This window comes from Anomaloglossus baeobatrachus, chromosome 8, assembly GCF_048569485.1.
Source record: "Anomaloglossus baeobatrachus isolate aAnoBae1 chromosome 8, aAnoBae1.hap1, whole genome shotgun sequence".
NCBI classification, from domain to species: Eukaryota; Metazoa; Chordata; class Amphibia; order Anura; family Aromobatidae; genus Anomaloglossus; species Anomaloglossus baeobatrachus.
Genome location: NC_134360.1, coordinates 15,872,230 through 15,898,593, shown reverse-complemented (window position 1 = coordinate 15,898,593; position 26,364 = coordinate 15,872,230). Strand labels below are relative to the sequence as shown.

The 26,364-nt window shown below is 51.3% G+C and overlaps 1 protein-coding gene across 1 annotated transcript in view; it reads left to right on the top strand.

The window, feature by feature from the left end:
• The window catches only part of DNAH12 (dynein axonemal heavy chain 12), a 331,588-nt gene that overhangs the window by 130,964 nt on the left and 174,260 nt on the right, over positions 1-26,364 (top strand). The window contains exons 24-29 of the mRNA XM_075321326.1: positions 4,933-5,089; positions 9,087-9,259; positions 9,390-9,542; positions 9,635-9,874; positions 17,729-17,974; positions 19,575-19,694. Of these exons, the coding sequence (XP_075177441.1) occupies positions 4,933-5,089; positions 9,087-9,259; positions 9,390-9,542; positions 9,635-9,874; positions 17,729-17,974; positions 19,575-19,694 (1,089 nt within the window). The remainder of the gene's footprint in view (positions 1-4,932; positions 5,090-9,086; positions 9,260-9,389; positions 9,543-9,634; positions 9,875-17,728; positions 17,975-19,574; positions 19,695-26,364) is intronic.

The following is a 26,364-nucleotide window of genomic DNA, read 5'->3' as shown; positions in this document are numbered from 1 at the left end:
TGGAGGGCAGGCAGATCCGAATACAGTCGGACAACGCCACTGCCGTCGCCTACATCAACCACCAAGGCGGCACTCGCAGTCGTCAAGCCTTCCAGGAAGTCCGGCGGATTCTGCAGTGGGTGGAAGCCACAGGCTCCACCATCTCCGCAGTTCACATCCCGGGCGTAGAAAACTGGGAAGCAGATTTTCTCAGTCGTCAGGGCATGGACGCGGGGGAATGGTCTCTGCACCCAGACGTGTTTCGAGAGATCTGTCGCCGCTGGGGAACGCCGGACGTCGATCTCATGGCGTCACGACACAACAACAAGGTCCCGGCCTTCATGGCACGGTCTCAGGATCACAGAGCTCTGGCGGCGGACGCGTTAGTCCAGGATTGGTCGCAGTTTCGACTGCCTTATGTGTTTCCCCCTCTGGCGATGCTGCCCAGAGTACTATGCAAGATCAGGTCCGACTGCCGTCGCGCCATTCTCGTCGCTCCAGACTGGCCGAGGCGGTCGTGGTATCCGGATCTGTGGCATCTCACGGTGGGTCAACCGTGGGCACTTCCAGACCGCCCAGACTTGCTGTCACAAGGCCCGTTTTTCCATCTGAATTCTGTGGCCCTCAACCTGACTGTGTGGCCATTGAGTCCTGGCTCCTAGCGTCTTCAGGGTTATCTCAGGATGTCATTGCCACCATGAGACAAGCGAGGAAGCCAACGTCCGCCAAAATCTATTACAGGTCTTGGCAAATCTTCCTATCATGGTGCGCTGATAACGGTTTTTCTCCATGGCCGTTTGCCTTACCCACTTTTCTTTCATTCCTTCAATCTGGAATGGACAAGGGTTTGTCCCTCGGCTCTCTCAAGGGCCAAGTATCGGCGCTCTCCGTGTTTTTTCAAAAGCGTCTAGCCAGGCTTCCGCAGGTCCGCACGTTCCTGCAGGGGGTTTGCCACATGGTCCCACCTTACAAACGTCCGCTGGAACCCTGGGATCTTAACAGGGTTCTGACGGCTCTTCAAAAACCACCTTTCGAGCCGCTGCGGGATGTCTCTCTCTCACGTCTTTCGCAGAAGGTGGCCTTCCTAGTGGCAGTCACATCACTTCGGAGAGTGTCTGAGCTAGCAGCGCTGTCATGCAAAGCCCCCTTCCTGGTTTTTCACCAGGATAAGGTGGTTCTGCGTCCTGTCCCGGAATTTCTCCCTAAGGTGGTATCCCCTTTTCATCTCAATCAGGATATCTCCTTGCCTTCCTTTTGCCCTAATCCAATTCACCAGTGTGAAAAGGATTTGCACTCTTTGGATCTAGTGAGAGCACTCCGGTTCTACGTGTCTCGCACGGCGCCCTTGCGCCGTTCAGATGCGCTCTTTGTCCTTGTTGCTGGCCAGCGTAAGGGCTCTCAGGCCTCCAAGTCAACCTTGGCTCGGTGGATCAAGGAACCGATTCTCGAGGCCTACCGTTCTTCCGGGCTTCCGCTCCCTTCAGGGCTGAAAGCCCATTCTACCAGAGCCGTGGGTGCGTCCTGGGCTTTGCGGCACCGGGCTACGGCTCAGCAGGTGTGTCAGGCAGCTACGTGGTCTAGTCTGCACACTTTCACGAAACACTATCAAGTGCATACCTATGCTTCGGCAGACGCCAGTCTAGGTAGGCGAGTCCTTCAGGCGGCGGTTGCCCACCTGTAAGAGGGGGCCGTTTTCGGCTCTTTTTATCGAGGTATTCTTTTACCCACCCAGGGACTGCTCTTGGACGTCCCAATTGTCTGGGTCTCCCAATGGAGCGACAAAGAAAAAGGGAATTTTGTTTACTTACCGTAAATTCCTTTTCTTCTAGCTCCTATTGGGAGACCCAGCACCCGCCCCTGTTCCCTTCGGGCTGGTTGTTCTTTTGTGTACACATGTTGTTCATGTTGAATTGTTCTTTTGGTTCATGGTCTTCAGTTCTCCGAACATCCTTCGGATTGAATTTACCCTAGACCAATTTATAAGTTTCCTCCTTCCTGCTTTTGCACCAAAACTGAGGAGCCCGTGGTCCACGGGAGGGTGTATAGGCAGAGGGGAGGGGTTACACTTTTTAAAGTGTAATACTTTGTGTGGCCTCCAGAGGCAGAAGCTATACACCCAATTGTCTGGGTCTCCCAATAGGAGCTAGAAGAAAAGGAATTTACGGTAAGTAAACAAAATTCCCTTTTTTGTACAAAGGGAAAAATAAAAATAAAGTGTTTTTCATGACGCCACTTGCGGTATGCGGCTATGCGTATGAAGTCTCTCTCTGTTGGGGCTGATGGTGTTGGGCAGGTTGGATATTATGGCTCTCCGCAAGTAGAGCTAGGCCCCAGGGGAGGATGATGGTGGTTGTAGTATTGTGATGCAATCATATAGGAAGATCAGACAACACAGGGGCTGTGGTTTAACTTGTGCTTTACTCACTGGTTTGGAGTTGCTGCAGCCCGGCTGGTGCTGGTCTCTACCAATCCGGTATTCCCTTTGTCCCAGTGCCGGTGTAGTGACCTGGTGACCTTCACTTCCTTGCACCCGTCTGTAGTTGGTGGGTCCCCGTGGCCTGAAGCGTTTTTGGAGTCCCCTCCTGTTGTCACAGTCTTGGCCCGTATGGCAGGCAGCTTGGGTCGGACCTTTATCCCCCTTCCCAGGTTACCTTTTTGCTGCTGTGCCTCGGACACTAGTGTCTGTAAGATCCTTGATGGTCCCCTCACCGGGCAGATTTATCAGGTGAGATTGAAGCGTCTTCCTGAACTAGGGCTCTGCACCCCGCCGATGCTCGGTCCTGTGAGTACCCGCACTGTACTTTCCCTGGCAACCGTACTCCTTTTACTCAACCAGTCACTTTACACTCTCCGCCTGTGTACTGACTTCTGACTTAACGTCTTGCTGACTCAGCATCTAACTAACGTCCGTCTGACAAGATGTCCGTCTCCCCTCACTTCACTGACTAGCCCCTCCTCCTCCCGGGTTTCTAATTAGTGGATTGGATGCGTCATGACCAATATGTGGCCATCCATCAGTTCCGTCTCTAGCATGTATCCAGTCTGGGGAAAAGGGGCGAGGATTGTGTGTGTTGTGGTGTTTAGTGGCACTGGTCTTCCTGGAATCTGGGGTTAGATGTAGTACCCTGTGGCACCTGCAGGAGTGCCACACCTGCATCCCTCTCTCGTCTTTTGATTAGCCAGCCACTTGCAACGTCGTTAGTGCAACATGCCGCAACAGTGACACCATGCCAGCCCGGGTAATCAACAGAAGAGCAGGAGATGCCGGCAGGTAGGAATCGTGTCCAGCAGTCATTGAATACTCATTATGGCCGGCTGACCAGAGTCCTGCAAATCGATTTGCACTAAGGGAGGACATTGTATGGAATTTTGCCTCCTCCCATATTTCTGTTATTATTTTTACTCGCTTATATAGCGCTATTAATGTATTCCACAGCGCTTTACAGATGTGATGATCACTGTCCCCATTGGGGCTCAATATCTACATTCCCCATCAGTATATATTTGAAGTGTTGCACCTGTATAAAATGAATTTATATATATTGGGCTTTACCTGCCGATTGCTGCAGAGGGACATCATTTTGTAGTTTATATGTTTATGTGATTTTCTGGGTATCTGGAGCTTTATGTGGAATCCAGGCATCTAACTATTAGGCTAGGTTCACATTTCCATTGTTTATGATCAGTCACAATCCGCCGTTCTGATAAACAACACAATCCGTCTGGCGGATTCTGTTGTCTCCCATATACTTGTATGAGCGGCAGATTGTGACTGATGACTTGCGTTGCATCCTCCACCTGACTGATCAGTCGTGGAACGACTGACGTCGAGCGGCAGGAACGCAGAGTGTAATGTTTTTTGAGCAGTGGAATCCTTAGGATTCCGCTGCGCATTCTCTCTCTTGGCGGCCGAACTATCAGCGGATCACCCGGCAGCCGGCTACTGTGAACGATCAGCTGATCACCCGGCAGCCGGCTATTGTGAATGATCAGCTGATCACCCGGCAGCCGGCTATTGTGAACGATCAGCGGATCACCCGGCAGCCGGCTATTGTGAACGATCAGCTGAGCACCCGGCAGCCGGCTATTGTGAATGATCAGCTGATCACCCGGCAGCCGGCTATTGTGAACGATCAGCTGATCACCCGGCAGCCGGCTATTGTGAACGATCAGCTGATCACCCGGCAGCCGGCTATTGTGAACGATCAGCTGATCACCCGGCAGCCGGCTATTGTGAACGATCAGCTGATCTCCCGGCAGCCGGCTATTGTGAACGATCAGCTGAGCACCCGGCAGCCGGCTATTGTGAACGATCAGCTGATCACCCGGCAGCCGGCTATTGTGAACGATCAGCGGATCACCCGGCAGCCGGCTATTGTGAACGATCAGCTGATCACGCGGCAGCCGGCTACTGTGAACGATCAGCGGATCACCCGGCAGCCGGCTATTGTGAACGATCAGCTGATCTCCCGGCAGCCGGCTACTGTGAACGATCAGCTGATCAGCCGGCTATTGTGAACGATCAGCTGATCACCCGGCAGCCGGCTACTGTGAATGATCAGCGGATCACCCGGCAGCCGGCTACTGTGAACGATCAGCTGATCACCCGGCAGCCGGCTACTGTGAACGATCAGCGGATCACCCGGCAGCCGGCTACTGTCAATGATCAGCTGATCGTTCTCTCGCTCTCGTTTTACAACGTAATCCGCTTTCTAATTCCATTATTGTCATTCGTTGTACAACGCATGTGACTGATGCAAAACAACGGAAATGTGGACCTAGCCTTAGAAAGATACGTTGTAAATATCCTGTGTGCATGCAAAGTGAGTGCGTGTTCTGCAGTTCTCAGTGGACGGTCCAGGTTTATCATTTTGATGTGTTTCAGCTATAAACGCTCTCTTGTAATTTGTTTGTTCTATTTCTGTAAATTATTTTACCGTTACACCCTTTTAGGGCCTGAAAAACTACTATGAGAAGCTGCAGCTTCAGCTCAATGACATTGTGGAGCTTGTGCGAGGCAAATTGTCCAAGCAGACGCGCACCACATTGGGAGCGCTTGTCACCATCGATGTGCACGCGCGGGACGTGGTGATGGAAATGATAGAAACAGGTTTGTGCAAACATGAACGTTTCCAATACACTGTATGGACACCTCCACATTACAGCTACAGGTTGTCCTCTCCCATTCTATAGCCAGACTTTCAGCTATAACCACTCAGGCTGTGTGCACATGCTGCGTTTTTACTCCTTTTTTCTTGAAGATTTTCACAATTCTGCAAGGAAATCCTTATGCCAGCAAAGTCAATGAGAATCCTGAACTGTTGTGCACACATTCAGGATTTTTTTCCTTGCAGATTTTGCTGCAGAAAAAATCTGTAGCGTGTCAGTTCTTTCTGCGTTTTTTTCCCCCCTTTGTTTTTCACTCTTAAAAGTAATGAAAAAAACACATTAAAAAATGCATTAAAAAACTCAGCAATTTGCTGCAAAAAACCCCATGGCAAATCACGGAAAAAACACATGTTTTTGCAGCAGCGTTTTTCTTGCCAGAACATGCAGATTGTCTGCAACGTGTGCACATAGCCTTACCGTGTTCTGGTAGCAGTTTAACACCGCTCCATCCGACGCTCGGCATTGTGCTTGGTGATGTACGGCTCGTCATTGTGCTTGGTGATGTACGGTTCAGCATTGTGCTTGGTGATGTATGGCTCAGCATTGTGCTTGGGGATGTACGGCTCGGCATTGTGCTTGGTGATGTACGGCTCAGCATTGTGCTTGGGGATGTACGGTTCGGCATTGTGCTTGGTGATGTACGGCTCAGCATTGTGCTTGGTGATGTACGGTTCAGCATTGTGCTTGGTGATGTACGGCTCAGCATTGTGCTTGGGGATGTACGGCTCAGCATTGTGCTTGGTGATGTACGGCTCGGCATTGTGCTTGGTGATGTACGGCTCGGCATTGTGCTTGGTGATGTACGGCTCGGCATTGTGATTGGTGATGTACGGCTCGGCATTGTGCTTGGTGATGTACGGCTCGGCATTGTGCTTGGTGATGTATGGCTCGGCATTGTGATTGGTGATGTACAACTCGGTATTGTGCTTGGTGATGTACGGCTCGGCATTGTGCTTGGTGATGTAAGGCTCGGCATTGTGATTGGTGATGTATGGGTCGGCATTGTGCTTGGTGATGTACGGTTCGGCATTGTGCTTGGTGATGTACGGCTCAGCATTGTGCTTGGGGATATACGGCTCAGCATTGTGCTTGGTGATGTACGGCTCGGCATTGTGCTTGGTGATGTACGGCTCGGCATTGTGCTTGGTGATGTACGGCTCGGCATTGTGCTTGGTGATGTACGGCTCGGCATTGTGATTGGTGATGTACGGCTCGGCATTGTGCTTGGTGATGTACGGCTCGGCATTGTGATTGGTGATGTACGGCTCGGCATTGTGCTTGGTGATGTACGGCTCGGCATTGTGCTTGGTGATGTACGGCTCGGCATTGTGATTGGTGATGTACGGCTCGGCATTGTGATTGGTGATGTACGGCTCGGCATTGTGCTTGGTGATGTACGGCTCGGCATTGTGATTGGTGATGTACGGCTCGGCATTGTGCTTGGTGATGTACGGCTCGGCATTGTGATTGGTGATGTACGGCTCGGCATTGTGCTTGGTGATGTACGGCTCGGCATTGTGATTGGTGATGTACGGCTCGGCATTGTGCTTGGTGATGTACGGCTCGGCATTGTGCTTGGTGATGTACGGCTCGGCATTGTGCTTGGTGATGTACGGCTCGGCATTGTGCTTGGTGATGTACGGCTCGGCATTGTGCTTGGTGATGTACGGCTCGGCATTGTGATTGGTGATGTACGGCTCGGCATTGTGCTTGGTGATGTACGGCTCGGCATTGTGCTTGGTGATGTACGGCTCGGCATTGTGCTTGGTGATGTACGGCTCGGCATTGTGCTTGGTGATGTACGGCTCGGCATTGTGCTTGGTGATGTACGGCTCGGCATTGTGCTTGGTGATGTACGGCTCGGCATTGTGCTTGGTGATGTACGGCTCGGCATTGTGATTGGTGATGTACGGCTCGGCATTGTGATTGGTGATGTACGGCTCGGCATTGTGCTTGGTGATGTACGGCTCGGCATTGTGCTTGGTGATGTACGGCTCGGCATTGTGCTTGGTGATGTACGGCTCGGCATTGTGCTTGGTGATGTACGGCTCGGCATTGTGCTTGGTGATGTACGGCTCGGCATTGTGCTTGGTGATGTACGGCTCGGCATTGTGCTTGGTGATGTACGGCTCGGCATTGTGCTTGGTGATGTACGGCTCGGCATTGTGCTTGGTGATGTACGGCTCGGCATTGTGCTTGGTGATGTACGGCTCGGCATTGTGCTTGGTGATGTACGGCTCGGCATTGTGCTTGGTGATGTACGGCTCGGCATTGCGCTTGGTGATGTACGGCTCGGCATTGTGCTTGATGATGTACGGTTCAGCATTGTGCTTGGTGATGTACGGCTCAGCATTGTGCTTGGTGATGTACGGCTCGGCATTGTGCTTGGTGATGTACGGCTCGGCATTGTGCTTGGTGATGTACGGCTCAGCATTGTGCTTGGTGATGTACGGCTCGGCATTGTGCTTGGTGATGTACGGCTCGGCATTGTGCTTGGTGATGTACGGCTCGGCATTGTGCTTGGGGATGTACGGCTCGGCATTGTGCTTGGTGATGTACGGCTCGGCATTGTGCTTGGTGATGTATGGCTCGGCATTGTGCTTGGTGATGTACGGCTCAGCATTGTGCTTGGTGATGTACGGCTCGGCATTGTGCTTGGTGATGTACGGCTCGGCATTGTGCTTGATGATGTATGACTGTAGCTGTTCATCCATGCAGTGCAGTATTTGTGCTGATGTTACTAGAGGAGGTCTGGGCTCTGCAGTTATGGGGTCAGCAGAGCGGTGGTGACTTTTCTGCCCTCTGCTCCTCAGCACTCGGCCCCCCGCTCTGTAACATTACGGGGTCTCACCTTTATGGCTGAGTTGCTGCGGTTCCTTTCATATCGCAGTAATATCAGTCACAGGTGATTGGGAAGATTCAGGAGGAAGAAATGTCAGGAATGGACTTGTTACGCAGGTGGTTTCTATTTCAGGACCACGCTGGTATCCGTGACCTCTGCACCACTGACCACTCTGTCACATGTTAGCAATGGCTGACAGCAGGGGGGGGCCAGATGTTATAAACCTGGGGCAAGGGACCGGATGTTATACACTGGGGACGAGGGGAAAGATGTTATACACTGGGGACGAGGGGCCAGATGTTATACACTGGGGACGAGGGGCCTGATGTTATGCACCAAAGACGAGGGCTGGATGTTATCCACTGGGGACAAGGGGCTAGATGTTATGCACCAAAGACGAGGGGCTGGATGTTATCCACTGGGGACAAGGGGCTAGATGTTATGCACCAAAGACGAGGGGCTGGATGTTATCCACTGGGGACAAGGGGCTAGATGTTATGCACCAAAGACGAGGGGCTGGATGTTATCCACTGGGGACAAGGGGCTAGATGTTATATACCGGGGACGAGGGGCTGGATGTTATCCACTGGGGACAAGGGGCTAGATGTTATGCACCAAAGACGAGGGGCTGGATGTTATCCACTGGGGACAAGGGGCTAGATGTTATGCACCAAAGACGAGGGGCTGGATGTTATCCACTGGGGACAAGGGGCTAGATGTTATGCACCAAAGACGAGGGGCTGGATGTTATCCACTGGGGATGAGGGGCCAGATGTTATACACCTGGGGCAAGGGACCGGATGTTATACACCGGAGACGAGGGGCCAGATGTTATATTTTGGGGATGAGGGGCTGGATGTTATATACTGGGACGAGAGGCCGGATGTTATACACCGGGGACGAGGGGTCAGATGTTATATACTGGGACGAGGGGGATGTTATACACTGGGGCAATAAACAGAATGAAAACACATAATTTAGTGGTTGAGTTTTGTCCTATAGTGTATGTGCTTTTCTTTTTTGCCTTCACTTTAGAGATTGTGACTTGTGATTCTGCAATGTTCAGAAGTTGACTATATTTTCGTTCTTTCCTCAGGTGTTTCCCATGAAACAGATTTCCAGTGGCTCGCCCAGCTGCGGTATTACTGGGAGAATGCGAATGCGAGAGTGCGGATCATAAACTGCAACGTGAAGTACGCCTACGAGTACCTGGGCAACTCTCCTCGCCTGGTCATTACTCCGCTCACTGACAGGTGCTATCGGACTCTGGTATGCGATGATGGCTCATACTTGGTATCATACAGAAGCCAAAAAGATCGCCAAGAAACAAAAATACTATGACATTTATTAAGAAGTTCTCACCATTTCATACCTGTTCCATCTCATGTTTTATCGGTAGATCGGTGCTTTTTATCTAAATCTGGGGGGCGCTCCAGAAGGTCCGGCGGGCACGGGAAAAACCGAGACCACTAAAGATTTGGCCAAGGCGCTGGCCGTGCAGTGTGTGGTTTTTAACTGCTCTGATGGTTTGGACTACATAGCAATGTCAAAGGTATACACAATATAGAGCTGTGCATTACACACAATGAATTTTCTGATTGTAATTGATGTTCGGGCGACTCGATTCAATGGATTTTTTTGTAGTTTTTCAAAGGGCTGGCGTCATCGGGAGCATGGGCATGTTTTGACGAGTTTAACCGTATTGAGCTTGAGGTGTTGTCCGTGGTGGCCCAACAAATCCTCTGCATCCAGAGAGCCATCCAGATGAAGATGGACATGTTCAACTTCGAGGGGACAGAACTGAAGCTGAACCCAAACTGCTTTGTAGCCATTACCATGAACCCCGGATACGCCGGACGCTCTGAGCTGCCGGATAACCTCAAGGTAAAAGTCCCGGAGCTAAACTGTGGTCTTCCTAATACATCCCCGTCACCACCGACACTGAGTGACGGCGATATCATTTTTAAACTTTTCACAAATCTATCCGGCGATCATGGCAAGACTATCCTTAACAACATCTTGGCTACCGACTGTTATATCAGGGTGTAATTAACATCTACACTGGTGCTTGAAAGTTTGTGAACCCTTCTGAATTTTCTAAAAAGCTCTACTTTGGTCTCATTCATCCAAAAACATTATTCCCACAGCCTTCAAGCTTAATCAGCTGATTCTTCACAAATTGTGAATGAGCAGAAAAGGAAGATTTCTCTGACACCTCATTGAGGGACACAGGACCATGGGTGTTATGCTGCCTATCCATAGGAGGACACGAAGTAGATGCAAAAAGCATTAGCTCCTCCTCTGCAGTATACACCCCCTGGCCGGGCCACGCAACCTCAGTTTTAGCTTAGTGTCTGTAGGAGGCACATCCTTTCAAGGTTTTGTTATTTTTTGAGGGCGACGGTTTCCCTTAGGGACCGATCTCCCAATACCATCAACGGGCGGGAACGCGGAGTATTGCCTCCACGTACCCCCTCCTGCGACGCTGGATCCTGGGCTGCCTTTTACTGGACGACGGGTCCCACAGACACCGATTTTCCAGAGCCCAGGGCAGAGGCACAATTCCTCAGCCCCTCTTTGCAGGCTCTGAGTTGATACATTGCACCTGTGTGGCCGGACACAGCAAGCTGCTATTTCCACTGCCTGGACTGAGGCAGTGTTAAGGTGAGATCCCCCTGACTGGTTTCCCAGACAAAGGGAGAAAGATGGTGCAGGGAAGGCTCCCAGGACTGCTGAATTTACAGTTCCCACCATAGCTGGCTGGAGGAGGGGAAAGTCCCTTGCTGATTGCAGGGAATCCTGCAGAGATAATCTAACGGTGGCGGGGGGAGAGCTCCCAGGGCTCATAAACTCAGTGTTTATTCCCTCTAGCTGCGTGCTGGCTGGAGGAGGGGGAGTCCCTTGCTGATTGCAGGGAATCCTGCAGAGATAATCTACTGGTAGCTGTGTGCTGACTGGAGGGAGGGGGAGAAAAACTGTCACAGAAGCTCCCTTCCCGCCGTTTTTTACTGCCGACAGCAGGGGGGCACACTGACTTCTTTTTGGCGCTCTTTTAGCGCTAAGCCCCGCCCCTCCGCGGGCCACGATAAGAAATACCTCCCCCCAGAAAATACACGCGAAGATCTCCACAGAGACTCCTTCCTGAGGACGCAGGGCCATTGGCTGATTCTGGTGAGGTACACCGTAGCAAATACAATCCTTGCTTCCCACTGCTTCACTTGTAGCTCTGCAGATCATTGCTCCCCCTCCTGGCATACTCCTATTAGGAACATGCAGAACTCTAAGGGTACTAAGAGTGCTAAGGCTCACATAGTCTATTATTCAGCCTGCACTGCCTGCCACGCTGAGCTACCACGTAAACACACCTCTTCTCTCTGTGTGTCCTGTGCCCCTATAGCCCAAGACCCCCCTGCCACCACCGCCGCAACCATCAGCCCAGAGCCTAGGGCTCCCAGCCCACCGGAATGGGCACAGTTTCTGTCCCAATCCATGGAAAAACTGTCACAGAACCTGGTGCTGGCTATGCAATGTCGTCCTCCACACCCTTCTGGGTCCCTGGACGGAACGCAGCCTGAGGATACCCCTATGGAGGATTCTTCTGAGGTAATCCGGGCCCATGCTTCACCGGTTGCAGGGATGAGGAAAAGAGCACACGGCCGGGTGTCTCCAGCACTCTCTCATGCCCCCATGGCTCTCCCTCGGGAGCATACGGGGCAGGCTCTCCCACACGCTCCACGGCTTCTGAAGAGCTGGAGGAGGGAGAATGCTGTTTGTACCAGGATGATTCCTTGGTTTCACCCTCCCCAGATGATCAAACTGCAATAGACTCCCTTATAGCAGCAATCAACCAAACTCTGCGAGTGGAGGATCCCCCATCCACTACCACTGACCATGTGGTCTCCTTTAAGAGGGCAAGGAAACCCCAAAAGGTTTTCGCTGATCACCCAGAGTTTCAGGATATCCTCACAAAGCAAAGGGAGAAGCCTGACGGGCGTTTTGCTAACCGTAAACTCATGGAGTCCCGGTACCCTTTTGCCTCACCTGCCCCTAAGGGCTGGGCCGATCCGACCTCGGTCGACCCCCCGGTCTCCTGCCTTGCCACAAAAACGCTCCTGTCTTTACCCGATGGTTCCTCCATCAAGGACTCGACAGACAGACAGGTGGAGCACCTCGCCCGCTCTGCCTTTAAGGCTGCGGGTTCCTCCCTCTCGCCCTCCTTTGCCTCTGTGTGGGTCACAAAGGCGATCTCGGTCTGGGCAGAATCCCTTAACACTTCGCTTGAAGAATCCCAGTTCCCTTATACCGTCACAGAGGTAACAGCTCAAATTGCCGCTGCGGCGGAGTACCTCATGCAGGCCTCCATTGATGCTGCTACCTGCGCAGCGTTTGCCGCCTCAAATACCATAGCCATCCGTAGAGATCTCTGGCTCTGACAATGGCGAGCGGACTCTGCCTCCAAGAAGTCTCTCACGGGCCTTCCCTTTTTTCCAGACCGATTGTTTGGTGAACGTCTGGACAAGCTCATTTCTGACGCCACGGGAGGAAAGAGTACCTCCCTCCCCCAGCTGAAGTCCAGGACGTCCTTCACCAGACGTCCACAGTCCTCGTTCCGCTCCTTTCGGAACTCATTTGGTTGGTCGACATCCCGTGCTGTCCCCGCCACCAGCCGCAGACTACGCAGGGACCGACTTTCTCAGCTCTCCCCGAAACCCACTTCGTCATGGCAGCCTAGACCGAAACAGTCCAGGACTAGGGAGACTCGGCCACGACGTTTTCCCCCCTCATGACTCCTTCGGCGCCCCAGAAGACACACTCATTGTAGGAGGTCGACTGCGGCTCTTTCATCACATGGGGCTGCCGCCTCAGACGACAAATGGGTGCGAGACCTTGTGTCTTCCGGTTACCTCAGAATTTCGGACCTGACCCCCGAGTCGGTTCTTTCTCTCAAACCCCCCAAAGACTCGAAAACGATGCAAAGCTTTTTTCTCAGCAATCCACTCGCTCCAAACAGCAGGAGTGATAATACCTGTCCCAGACGACGAGAAGTTCGGGGTTTTTTATTCTAACCTCTTTGTGGTCCCCAAAAAGGATGGGTCAGTTCGACCCATCCTGGACCTCAAACACCTAAACAAACATGTGCACGTACGGAGATTCAGAATGGAGTCCCTAAGGTCCATTATTGCATCCATGGTCGGAGGGGAATTCCTCGCTTCCATAGATATCAAGGACGCGTACCTGCACATACCCATCGCCCCAGATCACCAAAAGTTCCTCCGCTTCGCAGTTCAGGACTCCCACTTTCAATTCGTAGCTCTACCCTTCGGCCTTGCCACTGCACCAATGGTCTTCACCAAAGTCATGGCGGCCGCCATGAGCGTCCTTCACGCCAGGAGAGTAGTCATTCTCCCTTACTTGGACGACCTCCTCATCAAGGCCCCCTCCTTCCGCGACTGCTCAACCAGCGTACAGATCACTGTGGACACCCTATCCCGCTTAGGGTGGCTAGTGAATCTGGACAAATCATCCCCAATCCCATCACGATCCATCACCTTCCTGGGCATGTCCCTGGACACCCGTCGAGGCTTGATCCTTCTCCCTCAGGACAAGGCGATTGCTCTTCAACGAGCGGTACGCTGCCTTCTACGTCCTCCGTCTCGCTCTATTCAATTCAGCATGAAAGTGCTCGGCAGGATGGTGGCAGCTATGGAAGCGGTACTCTTTGTTCAACTGCACCTCCGCCCACTGCAGCTAGCCCTTCCAGCGGCCTGGGACAAGAGCCCCTTCTCCCTGGACAGACATCTAAACCTGATGCCTTCAGTCAGGTACGCACTCTGCTGGTGGCTTCGGTCCTCATCCCTATCGAAGGGGAGATCTTTTCTCCCAGTGAACTGGCTGGTCCTGACCACGGACGCCAGCCTCCTAGGCTGGGGAGCAGTGTACCGGCACCACACTGCTCAAGGACGTTAGACGCCGCAGGAGTCTTTCCTACCAATAAACATCCTGGAACTCCGCGCGATCTTCCTCGCGCTCAGAGTGTTCTGCCCTCTGCTAGCGGGTCGTCAGATTCGAGTCCAATCGGACAGTGCGACAGCTGTAGCCTATATCAATCGGCAGGGGGGCACCCACAGCAAAGCTGCTTATCTCGAGGCCCACAAGATCCTCAGCTGGGCCGAATCGTCGGGATCAGTGATATCAGCGGTACACATACCGGGGGTAGAGAACTGGGCAGCAGACTTTCTAGGTCGCCAAGGCCTGGCCGCCGGAGAATGGTCTCTCCACCCAGATGTGTTTCTACACATCTGCACTCGCTGGGGCACACCAGACGTGGACCTAATGGCCTCAAGGCTGAATGCAAAGGTACCCGCGTTCATAGCCAGGTCACGCGACCCGCAGTCCATCGGCGCGGATGCTCTAGTCTGCTCCTGGCACCAATTCCGCCTGCCTTACATATTTCCACCTCTACCCCTGCTGCCGCGGGAAATCAGGAAGATCAAGGCAGAGGGAGTCCCGGTGATACTGATAGCACCGGACTGGCCCAGGCGCGCTTCGTACGCCGAATTAGTACAAATGCTCACAGACGCACCGTGGCGCCTTCCAGACATCCCAGACTTGCTGACCCAAGGGCCCATTTCCCATCAGAACTCCAGAGCTCTGAAGCTGACGGCATGGCCATTGAGACCTGGGTATTAACAAGAGCGGGATTCTCCCCCGCGGTTATCTCCACCATGATCAGCGCCCGAAAGCCTGTTTCATCCCGCATTTACCACCATACGTGAAAAATCTTCCTTTCATGGTGCAGGGAAACTAACGTCCAGCCTATGCCTCTGGCCATCCCCAGAATTCTCGACTTTCTACAGTCTGGCTTGCAAGCGCGGTTGGCTCTCAGTTCCCTTAAAGGGCAGGTCTCAGCGCTCTCAATCTTCTACCAATGCCGCCTGGCTCAAAAACCGCAAGTCAAGACCTTCCTCCAGGGTGTTTCTCATCTAGTTCCCCCGTACAAACTGCCGCTGGACCCATGGGACCTCAATCTCGTTCTGGACGGTCTCCAGAGGTCTCCCTTTGAACCCCTCAAGGAATCCTCCCTTGCTCTTCTGTCCTGGAAGGTAACATTCCTGGCGGCAATTACGTCCATCAGACGGGTTTCGGAGCTAGCAGCACTCTCTTGCCGCGAGCCTTTTCTGATCTTTCACTAGGACAAGGTGGTTCTGCGCCCCTTTTCGGATTTCCTTCCAAAGGTTCTTACCCCCTTTCATTTGAACGAGGACATTGTTCTGCCTTCCTTTTGTCCACACCCGGTTCATAGGGTGGAAAGGTCTCTGCATTCGTTAGACCTCGTCAGATCTCTCAGATATTACATATCCAGGACAGCCCCCTTTAGGAAAACTGACTCTTTGTTCGTCATTCCTGAGGGGCCTAAGAAGGGACAGGCAGCTTCAAAGGCGACTCTGGCTTGCTGGATTCGCTCTGCGATCCAGGAAGTCTACCGCTTGCAACTCAAGCCCATTCCTAGTGGGCTGCGGGCTCATTCCACACGAGCAGTTGGCGCTTCGTGGTCCATTCGGCATCAGGCTTCAGTGGAACAGGTGTGTAAGGCTGCGACGTGGTCTAGCCTACATATGTTTTCAAAGCATTACAGAGTCCATACCCAGGTTTCAACTGAGGCAAATCTGGGTAGGAAAATTCTGCAAACGGCAGTAGAGCACCTCTCTCAGTAGGCGCTCCAGGCTGTCTGGGACTGGTTCCTAGTCCTTGGGTTGTGTTGTCTTATTTTATGTTTTTACTGTTTTTTTTTCTCCTACTGCTTGTGTACTAAAACTGAGGTTGCCTGGCCCGGCCAGGGGGTGTATACTGCAGAGGAGGAGCTATGTTTTTGCATCTATTTAGTGTCCTCCTATGGATAGGCAGCATAACACCCATGGTCCTGTGTCCCCCAATGATGGCTAAGAGAAAACGATTTTACGGTGTGTACACAAAAATCCGTTTTTTGCTCCCCTTCTTCTGAGAGTCATAACTTTTTTATTTTTCTGTCAATCTTGCAATATGAGGGCTTGTTTTTCTGCAGGATGAGTTGCACTTTTAAGTTTTCCCATATGGTGTACTGGAAAATGGCAAAAAAATTCCAAGCATGGAAAAATTGCAAAAAAAGTCTGATTGCACAATTGTTTTAGGGGTATTTTATTTACCGTTTTCACTATATGGTAAAATTCACCAAGAGGTGTGATGCCTCTGGTCGGTATGAGTTCATAGACACCAATTCAGATGTTTGTCCAAAAAAAGTCCCGCAGTTTTTGCGGCATTTTCCACGACCCGTAGCATTCTTATTTTTCGGGATCTATGGCTCAGTGATTGCTTAATTTTTACTTCTCGAGTTGACGTTTTGTTAACGGTACCATTTTTGCGCAGATGCTACGTTTTGATCGCCTGTTATTGCATTTTGTGCAAAATTTGTGACGATCGAAAAATGTAATTTTGGCGTTTGGAATTTTTTTGCCACTACACCGTTTACTGATCAGATTAATTGATTTTATATTTTCATAGATCGGGTGTTTCTGAATGCGGCGATACCAAATAATTGTATATTTTTCATTTTTTGTTAACTTTCAATGGGGGGATTTGAAGTTTTAGGTTTTTTTGTTGTTTTTTTTTTTTACTTTTCTAAAACTTTTTTTTTTTTTTTTTACTAGTCCCCCTAGGGGACTATAAAGATTAGTAGTCTGATCTCTGATCCATTTCTCCTGATCAGAGCTGCATCGCTCTGATCAGGAGAAATGCAGCGTTCCTGTGAGAGCCGCCACTCGGCCGGCTGTAACAGGAACTATGTCATAATAGCGACAGGAGTCATCACATGAGCCATCGCTGCCATTGCAACCATCGGCTCCCTGTGATCGTGCCACGGGGCGCTACGATGGTGGCAAGGAAAGGCGCCTTAAATTGCGCTGTCATGTTTTTTTCAAAAATCTTTTATTAAAGAAAAAACAAAGAACAAAATCCTTGTACAGTCATATCAAATAGAAATAATACAATAACAGGGAATGCACAAATACAAATACAATCTGCCCCTCACCCAAATGGGGAGTGGCAACTATAGTACCACATAGTATATTGAAATCATAGGGCGTTTGTCTCCTATAACTTGATATTAAGTTGCATTCTCACAGCAATTACACAGAAGAATACAATGAAAAAAGAGTAGAAAAAATAGGGGGAAATAAGGCAGCAGGGAAAGAAAGAGGGGGTTAGGGTCATGCGCTGTCACATTTTGAAAGCACGATTTAAGAGGTTAACAGGCACGGGTGGATCATGGATCCACATGCGCCTGCAAGGCACACATGGCTGCTGTTCAAATCAGCAGATGTGCAGGATCACTGCCGACTGCCCGCCACAGCCGGCGGTGATCACCCCTTCATGATTTAGGATGTACCGTTACGTCCTCAGTCATGAAGGGGCTAATTAATACCCTTTTAGTGTAAATGGACCTGTCTGCTTTGGTGTCTCTGCATCTCTAGGTCCATTCCTGGTGTAAATGGACCTCTGGGATCCTCTTGCTCTATCAGTCGTTCCCACTCTCGTGTGCTGATCCTGTCTATCTATGCATCTGAATTGCTTCCATGTGATATTACATAATAAATATAGAAATATATGATCTCTTTTTTTTATATAATACATCGCATACCAATTCCGTTACAGTGATGCCTATGTTTCATTTGTTGATTGACCCATCTGCTTTCTGCATTTCAGGTTCTTTTTCGGACAGTCGCCATGATGGTCCCCAACTACGCCCTGATTGCAGAGATCTCCCTTTATTCCTACGGTTTTCTGCATGCTAAACCTCTCTCGGTGAAGATCGTAATGACGTACCGGCTGTGCTCGGAGCAGCTCTCGTCCCAGTTCCACTATGATTATGGGATGCGTGCAGTGAAGGCCGTGCTGATCGCTGCTGGGAATCTGAAGCTGAAATTCCCCGATGAGAATGAAGATATCCTTGTAAGTTCTGAACTCTTACTCGCTTCTTGGACGCTTTACATCTCATAAAGGGTGGAATTAGCATCTTATCGAGAGGCATTTGAATAATGTGATCACAAACTTGAGAGATTTTTCATTTCAGAATAACAGACAGAGGCTTAGGCTAAGTTCACATTTCTGTTGTTTTGCATCAGTCACATGCGTTGCTTGACGCATGTGACTGATGCGCTGTACAACGGATGACAAAGAACTGAATTCTTTGTCGGACTCCGTTGTGTGCGGGGGGCGGAGCGCGAGGGGGCGGAGTTCGGGGTGGGTGGAGCCAAGCGGGGCCGTGGCACTGAGGACGTCAGTACCGCGGGGACTGCGGGGCTGGGGACAGGTGAGTGTGTGAGAGTGTGCGTGTGTGTGTGTGTGTGTGTGTGTACACATGCTGAGTGCGGGTGGGGGCGGAGCCGAGCGGGGAAGTGTCGGGCTCCCTGCACAGCCAGGGTACATATCGGGTATAAGCAAAGCACTTTTTGCTTGGTTACCCGACATTTATCTTGGTTACCAGCGTACACCGCTTAGCGCTGGCTCCCTGCAGCCGTAACCAATGTAAATATCGGGTAAGTAACCAAAGCGCATTGCTTGGTTACCCGATGTGTATCCTGGTTACGGGTGCAGGGAGCCAGAGAGAGCATGCGCAGCAAAATCCTACGGATTGCGCTGCTCAAAGAACATTACAGGCTGCGTTGCTCCCGCCTGGCGGTCAGTTAAAAAACAACGGATGCAACGCAGCATCATCAGTCTCAATCCGTCACTAATAGAAGTCTATGGGGAAAAACTGGATTCCTGCATGCAAAATATTTTGCAGGATACCGTAATTCCTCAAGGCGTCGGATTGTGACTGATGCAAAACAACGGAAGTGTGAACCTAGCCTTACAAATAATTTCTGCACATTACTGTTCCTGGCTTGTTAGCTCTCATCAGTGCAAAATGTAAAAACTATTGTCTCTTAACATTGGGTTCAAAGGGGTTGTCCACCTTTTAGGACAGTATTTATTTTTAACTTAAATACATGTATTTTGGGCTAAAAATCAGCTTTGCAATTTAATGTAATTCAAAATGTAGCATTGTTTTTCTATTACCGACTCTTTGCTTACCTGCACAATCAACTTTCATAAGATAACTTGTCATAAATCGGCTGAAAACATCAAATCAGCTCAGAAAAAGAGATAAAAGAGTTACAAACTCCCCAACAGACCGTCATAACAAACTCACTGATGGATTCTCAGTTAACTCATTCTGCAGCCAAGGCTATAGACAACAAACGGTGCAAAGTTTTTCCTGTGCTTACTAACAGAGATATGTCTGTGTCAATAAACGCATTTATTCCCTATGACTAAACAATTCTTCAGCTTTGTTTCTTACAACTCTACATTGTTTAATTCCTCTGTTATCCCTCCTGGAAATGTATGAATAAATGGACAGCTGTCATTAGGGTGGGTCCCTTCACAGTCTCACACTGTCAGATTGTATAGAGCTGTCCCCTATTGAAGTGTCTGGTTATTTTTACTGGAATTCTTCAATTTCAATATTATTTGATGTCATAATTTATTTTTTTTTTATTCCATTTAGCTATTGCGATCAATTAAGGATGTAAACGAGCCCAAATTTTTGTCTCATGACATTCCTCTGTTTAATGGGATCACCAGTGACCTGTTCCCCGGCATTCAGCTTCCAGAAGCCGACTATAAGGTACCAAAAATAAAATGTCTTTCAGGTTATCAATCTTTTATGTTTGTTATTTAAAAAAAAAACTTTCAATAAAAACTATTGAAATATAAAAATAAAATGTCTTAAAGAGGTTTTCCCAGACTTAAAGAGGACCTATTACTTGCCATAAATATGTAAATATCGCTGTAATCCAAATGGGCGTGGTCTTCCTGAAGATTTTCATAGAGGGGACTTGATGACCACACCCACTTGGATATTTAAAAACAAACAATGGATTAGACTTATATTAGGCCTGTTTTAGACATCAGTGAAAAACACATAAGTTTTTCTTTAAACCATAAACTTATTAACAAAATGTGTCAAGTATTACATCATATTGACAATAAGGTAACACATACGTTTCTTTGTCGCTCCATTGGGAGACCCAGACAATTGGGGTGTATAGCTTCTGCCTCCGGAGGCCACACAAAGTATTACACTCAAAAGTGTAACCCCTCCCCTCTGCCTATACACCCTCCCATGCCTCACGGGCTCCTCAGTTTTATGCTTTGTGTGGAAGGAGGCACACATCCACTCATGCTCCCATTTTAGTCAGCAGCAGCTGCTGATTTTTATCGGTTGGAAGAAAAGTGGGCCCCCACAGGGCCCCCGGCATGCTCCCTTCTCACCCCACTGAGTCGGCGGTGCTGTTAAAGGTTGAGGTACCCATTGCGGGTACAAAGGCTGGAGCCACATGCTGTTTTCCTTCACCATCCCATAGAGGCTCTGGGTGAAGTGGGATCCTAACCGGTCATCCATTCACTGGGACCGGGCTCCCTCCGCAGCCCCTGTGGGAATCTGCTGGACCGGAGAATTGGTACATCAGGGACAGGCCCTGCATCCAAAGGTACTCTGGGTCCCCATGGGGACAGTGCATGGACCGCTGGGCTCACAGACGCCGCAGCTGCGGCTGGTTTTTGTGACGACCGGGACTTCCGCTCCGACAGCGCCTGTTTTTCGGCCGCGGTATTAAATTTAGTCCCCGGCTTCATTGCGGCCTAGTACCATATCTCCCGCCCCTGGGCCTGCCAGTCAGGGGTAAGGGCGGGACGGTCGACTTGACGTCGGCAGTGAGGGCTGGAGCAGACTTTAGGTTTCCTCCCCCCCCTCACTGATCACTGTGGGGCACCAGATTCCCGCACTTTATTAGTCGCCGCCCACGGCTCCCTCCTCCCCTGAGAGCTCCTGCAGCCATTTTTTACTACATTCTGCTGGTGGAGGTTTTCAGGTACGAGTGCTGAAGGACGGATCACAGCTCTGGGAGACCTAGGCAGGGAATCTGGTGGACACACACACCGCTTGAGCGGTCGGTAAGCCACACCAGTCACCCGGTGCTGGTCCCCCTAAGGGCCGGAGTATATATATATATATATATATATATATATATATATATATTTGTATATATTTTCTCTGCTCGGCCGGGTTGTTTTGCTTTTGGCTATATACCCTCAGTGATCACTCTCCTGGGAGACAACAGCATGTCGTCCACAAGGAGCAAGGGCGCTAAGGCAAAGGGTTATTTTGCAACTTGTACCTCTTGTGCGGCTATGTTACCTGCAGGTTCCACCTACCCTCACTGTGAGCAATGCTCGGCACCTGTTGCACTTGCTCAGCCGGAGCCTCGGGCACTAGGGGGACCCTCGGCTCAGGCAGACCCTCCTGCTTACCCTGTCCAGGCTGCAGGGACAGAGTTTGCAGCTTTTGCTGAGAAACTCTCTGAGTCGCTTTCACAATCCATGGCTCAGTCTATGGACAAATGGTCTGCCAAGCTGCTAGAAGCCTTGCAGTCCAGACCGGTCCTTACACAGTCCCCGGGCACTGTTGGATCATCACCTCCAGGCCCCTCCCGGTCTGCGCCGCAGCGTGCTCCCGGGGTGGCCCCTAGGTCTCACGTGGAGGACTCCGGCACGGACCACAGTCCCAGACCGGCTAAGCGGGCTCGCTGGGAATCTTCCCCGACTTCCTCATGCTGCTCGGGGTCCCAGCTTGAGGACTCTCTGGAGGATGAGGCGGACGTCGCAGCTCAAGGTTCTGACCCTGACGTTGCTCTCAATCTGGATACACCTGAAGGGGATGCCATAGTAAATGACCTTATTGCATCCATCAACCAGGTGTTAGATCTTTCCCCCCCAACTCCACCTATAGAGGAGTCGGCTTCACAGCAGGAGAAACACCAGTTTAGGTTTCCCAAACGCACACGAAGTGCGTTTTTCGATCATTCTAACTTCAGAGACGCGGTCCAGAAACATAGAGCATTTCCGGACAAGCGCTTTGCTAAGCGCCTTAATGACACACGTTACCCATTCCCCTCTGACGTAGTCAAGGGTTGGGCTCAATGTCCCAAGGTGGATCCCCCAGTCTCTAGACTGGCGGCTAGATCTGTAGTATCAGTTGCAGATGGCTCATCTCTCAAAGATGCCACTGACAGGCAGATAGAGCTCCTGGTGAAATCCATCTATGAAGCCACTGGTGCGTCTTTTGCCCCGGCCTTTGCAGCCGTGTGGGCACTCCAAGCTATCTCAGCTTGTCTGTCTGAGATTAATGCGGTCACACGTACCTCTGCTCCACAAGTTGTGTCTTTGACTTCTCAGGCGTCGGCTTTTTCGTCCTACGCCATGAACGCCGTCCTGGACTCGGCTAGCCGTACAGCGGTGGCATCCGCTAACTCGGTGGCAGTCCGCAGGGCCATGTGGCTACGCGAGTGGAAGGCAGACTCTGCTTCCAAGAAATTCTTAACCGGTTTGCCGTTTTCTGGCGACCGATTGTTTGGCGAACGATTGGATGAAATCATTAAGGAATCCAAGGGAAAGGACTCGTCCTTACCCCAGTCCAAACCGAAGAGACCTCAGCAACGAAAAATTCAATCGAGGTTTCGGTCCTTTCGGCCCTCAGCCAAGTCCCAATCCTCCTCGTCCAACAGACCACAGAAGGACCAGGGGAACTCTTATGCGTGGCGGTCTAAGTCACGCCCCCAAAAGACCGCCGGAGGCACTGCCTCCAAGGCGGCCTCCTCATGACTCCCGGCATCCCCGAACCGCATCCTCGGTCGGTGGCAGGCTCTCCCGCTTTTGCGACGCCTGGTGGCCACATGTCCAAGACCGATGGGTGAGAGACATTCTGTCTCACGGTTACAGGATAGAGTTCAGCTCTCGTCCTCCGACTCGTTTCTTCAGAACATCTCTGCCCCCAGCTCGGGCCGGCGCACTTTTTCAGGCTGTGGGCGTTCTGAAGACAGAAGGAGTGGTGATTCCCGTCCCTCCTCAGGAACATGGTCACGGCTTCTACTCCAACTTATTCGTGGTGCCAAAGAAGGACGGATCATTCCGTCCCGTTCTGGACCTCAAACTGCTCAACAGGCATGTGAGCACTAGAAGGTTTCTGGTGGAATCTCTCCGCTCTGTCATCGCTTCGATGTCACAAGGAGACTTCCTAGCATCAATCGACATCAGGGATGCTTATCTCCATGTGCCGATCGCACCCGAGCATCAACGCTTCCCGCGCTTTGCCATCGGGGACGAACACTTTCAGTTCGTGGCATTGCCCTTCGGCCTGGCGACAGCCCCACGGGTCTTCACCAAGGTCATGGCATCTGTTGTGGCGGTCCTACACTCTCAGGGCCACTCGGTGATCCCTTACTTAGACGATCTCCTAGTCAGGGCACCCTCCCGGGAGGCGTGTCAACACAGCCTGACCGTCGCTCTGGAGACTCTCCAGCGGTTCGGGTGGATCATCAACTTTCCAAAGTCCAAGTTGACACCGACCCAATCGCTGACTTACCTAGGGATGAAGTTTCATACTCTCTCAGCGATAGTCAAGCTACCATTGGACAAACAGCTTTCACTACAGACAGGGGTGCAATCTCTTCTTCGGGGCCAGACACACCCCTTGAGGCGCCTCATGCACTTCCTGGGGAAGATGGTGGCAGCAATGGAGGCAGTTCCCTTCGCGCAATTTCATCTGCGCCCACTCCAATGGGACATTCTCCGCAAATGGGACAGGAGGTCGAGGTCCCTCGACAGGACCGTCTCTCTTTCCCTTGCAGCCAAAACCTCTCTTCATTGGTGGCTGCTTCCCACTTCTCTATCGCAGGGAAAATCCTTCCTGCCCCCGACCTGGGCGGTGGTCACGACGGACGCGAGCCTGTCAGGGTGGGGAGCGGTGTTTCTCCACCACAGGGCTCAAGGAACCTGGACTCCGATGGAGTCCTCCCAGTAGATCAATGTTCTGGAGATAAGGGCAGTGTATCTAGCCCTAAAGGCGTTCCATCGGTGGCTGGAGGGCAGGCAGATCCGAATACAGTCGGACAACGCCACTGCCGTCGCCTACATCAACCACCAAGGCGGCACTCGCAGTCGTCAAGCCTTCCAGGAAGTCCGGCGGATTCTGCAGTGGGTGGAAGCCACAGGCTCCACCCTCTCCGCGGTTCACATCCCGGGCGTAGAAAACTGGGAAGCAGATTTTCTCAGTCGTCAGGGCATGGACGCGGGGGAATGGTCTCTGCACCCAGACGTGTTTCGAGAGATCTGTCGCCGCTGGGGAACGCCGGATGTCGATCTCATGGCGTCACGGCACAACAACAAGGTCCCGGCCTTCATGGCACGGTCTCTAGATCACAGAGCTCTGGCGGCGGACGCGTTAGTTCAGGATTGGTCGCAGTTTCAACTGCCATATGTGTTTCCTCCTCTGGCGATGTTGCCCAGAGTGTTACGCAAGATCAGATCCGACTGTCGTCGCGCCATTCTCGTCGCTCCAGATTGGCCGAGGCGGTCGTGGTACCCGGATCTGTGGCATCTCACGGTGGGTCAGCCGTGGGCGCTTCCAGACCGCCCAGACCTGCTGTCACAACGGCCGTTTTTCCATCTGAATTCCGCGGCCCTCAACCTGACTGTGTGGCCATTGAGTCCTGGCTCCTAGCCTCTTCAGGGTTATCTCAGAATGTCATTGCCACTATGAGACAGGCCAGGAAACCATCGTCCGCCAAGATCTATTACAGGTCGTGGCGGATCTTCTTGTCCTGGTGCTCTGATAATGGTTTTGCTCCCTGGCCTTTTGCCTTACCCATTTTTCTTTCATTCCTTCAATCCGGAATGGAAAAGGGTTTGTCACTGGGCTCTCTCAAGGGACAAGTATCGGCGCTCTCAGTATTTTTTCAAAAACGCCTGGCAAGGCTTCCGCAGGTCCGCACGTTCCTGCAGGGAGTTTGCCACATAGTTCCACCTTACAAGCGCCCCCTGGAACCCTGGGACCTTAACAGGGTGCTGACGGCTCTTCAGAAACCACCTTTCGAGCCGCTGAAGGATGTCTCTTTATCACGTCTTTCGCAGAAGGTGGCTTTTCTAGTGGCAATTGCCTCACTCCGAAGAGTGTCGGAGCTTGCAGCGCTGTCATGCAAGGCCCCCTTCCTGGTTTTTCACCAGGATAAGGTGGTTCTGCGTCCTGTACCGGAGTTTCTCCCTAAGGTGGTATCTCCTTTTCATCTCAATCAGGATATCTCCTTACCTTCATTTTGCCCTCATCCGGTTCACCAATGTGAAAAGGATTTGCACTCTTTGGATCTGGTGAGAGCACTCCGTTTCTACGTGTCTCGCACGGCGCCCCTGCGCCGTTCAGATGCGCTCTTTGTCCTTGTCGCTGGCCAGCGTAAGGGCTCGCAGGCCTCCAAGTCAACCTTGGCTCGATGGATCAAGGAACCGATTCTTGAAGCCTACCGTTCTTCGGGGCTTCCGATTCCTTCGGGGCTGAAAGCCCATTCTACCAGAGCCGTGGGTGCGTCCTGGGCATTGCGACACCGAGCTACGGCTCAACAGGTGTGTCAGGCAGCTACCTGGTCTAGTCTGCACACTTTCACAAAACACTATCAAGTGCATACCTATGCTTCGGCAGATGCCAGTCTAGGTAGGCGAGTCCTTCAGGCGGCGGTTGCCCACCTGTAGGAAGGGGCCGGTTTTCGGCTATCTTTTATTGAGGTATTCTTTACCCACCCAGGGATTGCTTTTGGACATCCCAATTGTCTGGGTCTCCCAATGGAGCGACAAAGAAGAAGGGAATTTTGTTTACTTACCGTAAATTCCTTTTCTTCTAGCTCCTATTGGGAGACCCAGCACCCGCCCCTGTTCCCTTCGGGCTGTTGTTTTTTTGTGTACACATGTTGTTCATGAAGAATTGTTTTTTTGGTTCATGTTTTCAGTTCTCCGAACATCCTTCGGATTGAATTTACCTTAGACCAATTTATAAGTTTTCTCCTTCCTGCTTTTGCACCAAAACTGAGGAGCCCGTGATGCACGGGAGGGTGTATAGGCAGAGGGGAGGGGTTACACTTTTTAAAGTGTAATACTTTGTGTGGCCTCCGGAGGCAGTAGCTATACAACCCAATTGTCTGGGTCTCCCAATAGGAGCTAGAAGAAAAGGAATTTACGGTAAGTAAACAAAATTCCCTTCTTCCTTCACCATCCCTTGGGGGCTCTGGGAGAAGTGGGATCCTGAGCGTTCATCCAGGTACTGGGACCGTGCTCCCTCCGCAGCCCCTGTGTGGAATCTGCCGGATCGGAGTATTTTCTTTATCAGGGACCGGGCCCTGCACCTGTCAGGTACTCTGTGTCCCCATGGGGACGGTTCATGGAGCGCCTGGCACCCGGACGCTGCAAGGGCTGCT